This window comes from Suillus subalutaceus, assembly GCF_016647625.1.
Source record: "Suillus subalutaceus strain FC151 chromosome Unknown DFJ58scaffold_67, whole genome shotgun sequence".
Classification (NCBI taxonomy): domain Eukaryota; kingdom Fungi; phylum Basidiomycota; class Agaricomycetes; order Boletales; family Suillaceae; genus Suillus; species Suillus subalutaceus.
In genome coordinates this window covers 184104-192164 of record NW_024540316.1, presented here as the reverse complement: position 1 = coordinate 192164, position 8061 = coordinate 184104, and the positions used below count along the sequence as shown (strand labels likewise).

The 8061-nt window shown below is 47.5% G+C and overlaps 3 protein-coding genes across 3 annotated transcripts; 1 reads left to right on the top strand and 2 right to left on the bottom strand.

The window, feature by feature from the left end:
* Nucleotides 1–975: 975 nt before the first annotated feature.
* Nucleotides 976–1481, bottom strand: DFJ58DRAFT_729072 (uncharacterized protein; the record flags this gene model as incomplete). The annotated part of the gene is made up of 2 exons (XM_041385695.1): nt 976–1115; nt 1169–1481. 2 exons carry the CDS (start codon nt 1479–1481, stop codon nt 976–978), a joined length of 453 nt encoding a protein of 150 aa, XP_041242948.1.
* A 1919-nt stretch (nt 1482–3400) lies between these two features.
* DFJ58DRAFT_661796 (uncharacterized protein) lies at nt 3401–3850 on the top strand (the record flags this gene model as incomplete). Its single annotated transcript, XM_041382248.1, has 1 exon — nt 3401–3850. A coding segment is annotated over one exon (450 nt), but the record flags the coding sequence as incomplete, so codon positions are not given.
* Nucleotides 3851–6840: 2990 nt separating this feature from the next.
* DFJ58DRAFT_729070 (uncharacterized protein) lies at nt 6841–7661 on the bottom strand (the record flags this gene model as incomplete). Its single annotated transcript, XM_041385694.1, has 5 exons — nt 6841–6969; nt 7023–7157; nt 7206–7316; nt 7356–7465; nt 7517–7661. 5 exons carry the CDS (start codon nt 7659–7661, stop codon nt 6841–6843), a joined length of 630 nt encoding a protein of 209 aa, XP_041242946.1.
* Between the last annotated feature and the right edge of the window lie 400 nt (nt 7662–8061).

The following is an 8061-nucleotide window of genomic DNA, read 5'->3' as shown; positions in this document are numbered from 1 at the left end:
CATATCTCACTCAAATCACATCCGTTTAAGATGATCTAAATTCTGATGGGCCCCTGAGAGCGTGGGCTATCTGGATGTTAATACCCGAAGGCCTCGGGGCACTCGGCACTCGGAACTTGGCACTCGGAACTCGGCACTTGGCACTCGGAACTCGGCACTTGGCACTCGGAACTCGGAACTCAAAACTCAGCACTCAGCACTCGGTAGTCAGTATATACATAGTATGGTGCAAATATCTCACTCAAATTATATCTGTTTGAGACAATGTGAATTCTGCCACACCCCTGAGATTGAGGGCTATCTACATGTTTATGCCTGAAAGCATCAAGACCCGACATCAATAACATCGAAAGCATCGAACTTCTGATGCCAACATTCACCTGGCATATAGTATTCTGTTCATATCTCACTCAAATCACATCCGTTTGAGATGATCTCAATTCTGACGGGTCCCTGAGAGCGAGGGCTATCTGGGTGTTAATACCCGAAAGCATCGGGGCACTCAGAACTCGGAACTCGGAACTCGGAACTCGGAACTCGGAACTCGGAACTCGGAACTCGGAACTCGGAACTCGGAACTCGGAACTCGGAACTCGGAACTCAGAACTCGGAACTCAGAACTCAGCACTCGGCACTCAGCACTTGGGACTCGGCACTCAGCACTTGGGACACATTAAATCACATCTGTTTGAGATGATCTAAATTCTGATGGGCCCCTGAGAGCATGGGCTATCTGGGTGTTAATGCCTGAAAGCATTGGGGCACTCTGCACTTGGCACTCGGCACTTGGTACTCAGCACTCAGTAGTCAATATATTGTATTTTGCATATATCTCACTCAAATTATATCCATTTCAGACAATCTGAATTCTCCCACACCCCTGAGATTGAGGGCTATCTTCATGTCAATGCCCGAAAGCATCGAACTTCTGATGCCAAAATTCACCCGGTATATAGTATTTTGCTCATATCTCACTCAAATCACATCCGTTTGAGATGATCTAAATTCTGACGGGCCCCTGAGAGCGAGGGCTATCTGGGTGTTAATACCCGAAAGCATCGGGGCACTTGGCACTCGGAACTCGGAACTCAGAACTTGGAACTCGACACTTAGTGCTCAGCACTTGGTAGTCAGTATATTTTATTTTGCACCTTTCCCAAGTACATACCCTTAATTTCAGAATGAAGTCCAGATGAAATCCAATGAAGTCCGAAGGACTTCCGGAGACTGGCTACTCTGATGGAGTGCTGGAGGACTTCTGGATGAGCACAGGAACCTTCCGGAGGAGTATAGAAACTTCTAGAGAAGTACAGGAAACTCTGGAGGAGTTTCACCTGCTGCATAGGGTCCGAAGATAAGACTTCTGAAGGTAAGCTTCCTAGATGGAAGCACATGGAGGAGAGACTGCAAGGGACAGAGTCCAAAGCAGGATCAGATAGGAGGAGTGGTCCAGAGGACAGGATGTCTGAAGGTTGCGCCATCTGAATGTTCAGATGTCCAAAGGTTATGATGTCTGAAGGTCATGATGTCCAAAGGTTACAATGTCCAAAGGTTTTGATATCCGAAGGGTAAGATGTCCGGAGATCCAAAGGTCCGGAGATCCAAAGGTCTGGAGGTCAGCAGGAGTGGACAGGATTATAGGACAGGAGAATAAAGGCTACCATGGACAAGGTCTGGAGTAGAAGCAAACAGAGGTAGGCTACACTTAGGTGGAGTCGGAGATAACAGGAAGTAGACATGAGTCTTGGAAAGACAGGAAGTGCCAGAAAGGCAAAGGTCCAGCTTAAGGAATCAATCCTTAAGCTTGGATAGAGATGGAAGGACAAATCCAAAGGTTTGGAAGTCCAGCCTAAGGAATCCTTCAGGTTGGACTCGGATCTCAGTACACTTCACTTGATTTTTGATATCCGGGACTCCATAGTCGGAACTTGAGTCTTGAATCTCGGGTGCTGGGTGTCGGGTGTCGGTTGTCGGGTGTTGGGTGTTGGGTGTTGGGTGTTGGGTGTTGGGTGTTGGGTGTTGGGTGTCGGGTGTTGGGTGTTGGGTCTCGATGGTCAGGACTCAATATTTGGGACTCGTTGGTCGGGACTTGATACTCGATTGTTGGGATTCAATGGTCGGGCATTGGGTTTCAGGACTCAAATCTCGGGCTTTGGGACTCGGGTTTCAAGACTCGGTAGTCGGGACTCAATGGTCGATTGTCGGGATTTGATAGTCAGGGCTCAGATATTGGTACACTTCACTTGATTTTCGGTAGTTGGAACTTGGCATTTGGCATTTGGTAGGCTTGGATGATGTTGGCTTTCAAAGATCTATTATCATATATTGCTCAATGAAATACCAGACAATCGGAAGTGTGCTGGACATCACATATTCATTTGTCGAGACCCGGGTCTCGGAACTCGGTACACTTCGCTCGAGTTTCCACTTCACCCCTTTGCAAGGCTCCATGCCATACTACATCATTAGATGACTTTGAATTATTACCTCCATGATATACAACTAGCTGAGCTCCATCATGTCTACAATTATCATTCTCCTGGGCCCACCGTTTATATTATATACCCCTACGTCGGCCTATCCATCTATGCAATATATGTCTACCATTGGCCCACCCGTATATAATAAATCTTTCACCGCTCCCTCAGCCCACTCATCTACAAAATAATACCAATACGTCGGCCCACCCATCTACAAAATAATATTAATTCGTCGGCCCACCCGTCTAATATGATATATATCTGGGCCCACCTGTCTATGTGATAACAAGCACCCTTGATATACCCGGCTATTTGATACATATCTACCTTGGTACACCCATCTACATAATATCCAACTACCTCGGCCGATCCGTCTATTGAAAATTCATGTCCATCGGCCCACCCATCTACTTTACATATTCCCCACCTGGGCCAACCCGTCTCCATCGGGAATAATAACACTCCCGGCCCATCCGTCACAGTCGAGGATATATCTACCTTCGGCCCATGGTCCGCTGGCCCGTATCATATGGGATATTATGCACGTCCGTTCACTCGTATAATACGGAGATATGTTACTGCAATATGTGGCGAAACGGGGATTTCAAACGGATGCTGATGCAGCTAGAGAGTTACTGAGTAAAGTCCTTGATGTCTGCCATGCCAACAGTCACATCTTCAGAGCAGCTTTGATTGCAATCGAAACAACCACTCTGTATTCTGCTGAAAGCATTGATACAAATGATCTTGGGCAGGAGCGGCCCACCACACCCATGTTTCCGTTATCGTCGAATCAACTTGCTCATCGAGTAGAGCGGTGTTTGCAGAAAGATGATCCCCGTGCCTTAGATGAAGTGATATCCCTTCATTATGATGCACTGGGATACTACAACGCTGGGTATGCTTCATGAGGGCAATTGCTGGGCAATCTGGGTGTAATGCTGCACACTCGCTTCGATCGTCGAGGCAATGAGGAAGACTTGAACCAGGCTATAGCACTTCAGATGGAATGGCTGGCTTTGCACCCAGTCAGTCACAAAGATCGGTCCAAGTCATTAAATAACCTTGCCTCTCAACTCTCCTCCTGCTTAAAGCACCGAGGCAATGACGAAGACTTGGATCAGGCTATCGCACTTCACAGGGAAGCGCTGGCTTTGCACCTGGTCAGTCACACAGATTGGTCCTCGTCATTAAATAACCTTGCTATTCGACTCTCCTCCTGCTTTGAGCATCGAGGCAATGACGAAGACTTGGATCAGGCTATCGCACTTCACAGGGAAGCGCTGGCTTTGCACCCAGTCTGTCATGCAGATCGGTCCATGTCATTAACTAACCTTGTAACTCAACTCTCCACCCGCTTTCGCCACTGAGGCAACAATGAAGAGGCTATTGCACTTCACACGGAAGCGCTGGCTTTGCGCCTGGTCGGTCACACAGATCAGCCGTCGTCACTCACGACTCGACTCTCCACCCGCTTTCACCACCGAGGCAATGACAAAGGCTTGGATTTAGATACTATTATTAATATGTAGTTACTACTTGTTTTCTAGCATAGTTTGAATTCATACCCGTGGGTTTACTGCCATACCCGCGGGTTTACTGCCATACCCGCGCAACCCATTGTGGCGATCACAACCTGGCAGGCACATATAAGAAAAGTGCTCAACCAGTATAAGTGAGTCTTGGCTCTGCCTAGCTGCTATACTCGCAGAATGCAAGAACGTTCAACCCTAAAGGGGACTGCTACTGAACACAGAACCAGATGAATGAAAGACCCTTGAAGTGCGATGGATGCGCGAAAGCGCAAGAAGAAAAGCGAAGTGAGCGCGAAGCGCGAGAGAGCACATTAAGGTAAGCGCGAGCGTGGGAACATGAGCGCTAAGGCGCGCGTTGTGCGGAAAATACCGGATGAGGAAACGGATAAGGAAGCGGATGTGCAAAGCGAGTGCAAATGCAGAGCGAGTGTTATAACGAGCGCGGATAATAGTCTAGTATAGGCAGATAACGATAACCATTGGAAACACAAAGTGCGCCCAAGTGGTGACTACTACTTTAGAGTAAAACCCAATAGCGAGGGAAGTACAGCAAAGGGGAGTAATAATGATGGAGTAGTAAGTCAGCAAACTTTATACTATGGAAATCACATCGGAAGCGGAAGGGATAGGAGCAATACGCGCTATGAATACGTAATGACATGTAATAGCGCTGCAATGCTTGTTACAAACCACGAGGCAAGGGATATGACGTACCAATGAGGCGGATGGACATAGAGGGATGTTCCTGGATGATAGGCGATGCAGGGCGCTTAAGCGCGAGAAAGCGCGCAAGGTGTGCGTGTGGGAATGCTGCGCGTTGTGCGGGAAAGTACCGTGCCTATGGCGCGTTTTGCGGGAAAGCTGTGCATTATGTGTAAAACAACTAGAGACATGATAGAAGTCGAATATAGCTGATGGTGCAAGTCATGCATTGAAGGCCAATTGTCATGAGTTGTGAAAAGGTGCGAAATGTGCCCATATGTGCCTGCAGAAACGTGAGTCTCTACAGCGCTATGGGAGAAAAGTGGTTCCAAAGCAGATAACTTGGGAATGATAGCGCTGGTGACTAGTGCCTTACTCTTTTTCCTCTCGGCAAGGCAAAATATGCCTATGACACTCATACGCGCCTAGCACTGGTATGATTGTCGCACCGGGAATCTGTAAGCTCCAAGAAAACTGAGCTGCTATCCATGGAACCAGCAGATGATGAATTCAGTGTTCTCAGCAGTGAGGAAGACAAACTTGAGGAACCTGAGCCACCAAAGTCACAATGGAAGAGGGGCCATGGCCGCAAGACCATTGTGGAGCCGCCAAAGAAGAAGACCAAGGCAGTGCCATGCAAGAGGAAATGAGTTACTACTCGTTCACTGTACATCCAAGCATGCTTTGCTTACTCCATGCTCATTGGCATGATTCTCAAATTTCAGCTCGCCTCGCATATCATCCCACATTGCACCATCGCATATCATTCTGCATTGCAATTTGGCGTTAACATACACATGCTGAATCTTCAGTTTCCCCTTTCGCAATGCTTTCAAGTTTCCTCACGTCAATGTTTTCACCCTCGCATGATAGTATCAAGTCTCATCAAATTGTTGTACTACCAGGATTACTCATTTCAGACCACAATGCTCCCTCTGTTTTATCCTGCCACCGCGCACTTTACAGTACGATCAGGACCTTACTCGTAGCTAATGCCATGTAATACGATAGCAAATTGACATCTGTTTAGCATGACATATCAGTGTGATAACCAGATAGAACAATGAAACCAGCTTAGCAGGACATATCAGCATGATATATGGCTAGCAGCTGAGGAATGATCAGCAGTTGAGCAGCACATTAGCGAAAAAAACGAACCTAGGTATGACCAGATAAGCGGGCCCTGGGACCTGATACGCCTGCCGTCCCTTAGACACCTTCTAAGGGCTAATGCGACCTTAGATTACCATCTCTGGAATGGGAAATTTTGGTGATGATCGAGTGTAAGCACGGACATTTGCAGATTCTGGCAATGACAAAAATACGCGCGTGGCGGGTAGTGAAAGACAATGGAGCTTCAAGTTGAAGCGAGACGCTGTGGTAATAGAACTCTTACATAATATCAATGTCAATACCGCCAGCGCTAATCACTGTGGAAACGAGAAAATAGTCGGGCCGGATTAGTGTAGGGACAGACCATATACGCGGAATATAAACAGACATCGCATGCAACACAAATCCCAAAGCGCTAGACTAGCGAGAGGTACACAGTGCTGGCTTTAATCCGACACTGGACACATAAGTTTTGCAGAGGTAGATTAGTTATCTGTGTATCTAATCCGACAATAGGATCATATCAGAAAACATGACTTGCACATCTCAATTATGTCTGCATACATATACAAAATAGTTCCAATTAGACTCTGCAAAGGATATAGTACAAGAGGTCCATATGCTCCATATGCTTCCTAGGATTCACCATGCGCTTGCCCATAGCTTCTCGCTCGCTCTTCCCTTCGTTCTCCACACCCCACATCCACGATGTATGAGTCTCAAGCCTCACAGAGACGCCCTAGCGGTGCCCCCATGTATCCTAACCAACACCGTGTTAGTCAAGACCGCCAGTCTCAAATGAGTGGTACGCACCAATTTGGCCAGCCTCATCCTGCGCCATCCCCGCTCGACTCGCTCAATGACTTGCCACAGCATGATGAGTACTTCAGTGGACCGCATGCAATTGTAAACTGTCAGAATCAACGAACACGAACACGGAAAACTCACACATTAGTATTAGCAAGGGGAAGATGATGTAAATGAGAACATGGGAAGACCGGAAACCCTATTCAGCGACACAAACGAATACAACTGAGAAAAATATCTTCAGCAGTCAGCTCCGATTCAGGTCCTGTCACACTATCGTCCAGTACCAGAGGACCTCCCTTGACAACGTCCGATAAAAATGATTGATATTGCTTGAAATGTATTTAGTAAGATAAATCAATATAACTGCTATGCAAACGCTTACAGTTTTCTGGGCCTTTAACCAATCATCAAGCACTCCCGGCGTCTCGGTGTGCGTGTCGCTGGTGTCGGGACCCTCTACAATACCAGCTTGTGAGCTTAGCTGCTGGAGAGGCTTTCCGATAGATATTTCAACGGTCTGCAAAGAAAATTAGTTGACATCAGTTTAGTTGCACAAGGGACTTACTATGGGACCTGGTGTTCTGCACTCAAACGTGAATTTAAATGCTTTCACCTCCATGGGCAACTCGAGCTTGATTGCGTTGCGGGCTGCCATAGCGTGAGTAGTAAGTGCAAGCTGTAACGCGGGACTTAGACAAATTTTTGAAAAACTTACTTTGCTCCAAGTGCGACCTAAACAGACGTCGAAATAGGGCTGCACGCCGTCGCCGTCATAGACGGTTTGTACGGCAACCGTCGACAGATACGGTTGCTGTACCACTGGACCTGCACAAAGAAATCAATATGTACGGTGTACGGCTGGACCGTACACTGTACAAGACGTATTCCATACGGCCGTCAACGGTACCTTTACGGCCTTTACGGTCGGAAAGGGTGCCGGTTTATCCACGACTTCTTGCCCTGAACCGCCATGTCCTGCGACGACGACGATGACTGCAATAAGTCTGACAGTTTGCTGCATGCGCTTCACGCTGATGGAAGCAGTACTCTCCGTATGTTCCTTATAATATTCTACTAAGACTTCCCTAGTTACTAGTTTGTTGTCCCTCTCGTATTTCTGCCCTCAATGTCCTCTAGTCCTACCAATGAACCGCAATTCCAGACTGTCCTCGGTCGCGGGCACCGCACTAAGAATACCGCACGCTTAACTGAGAGTATCACAGCAGAATTGGCCTCTGAAGGTAGTCCAAATGTTCCTGCCACCAAGTCTAAGCCCAGGAGAACCAAGAAGTCGAAAACCACGCAGAATCGCTTTGAGGGTCTTGCCGTTGAAGGTGACCTGGATGATGAAGGGAGTGACTACATTAGTCCTTCAAGCTCGCTGTCGGATACTGCATCGGACTCTGATCGTGAATCGGATG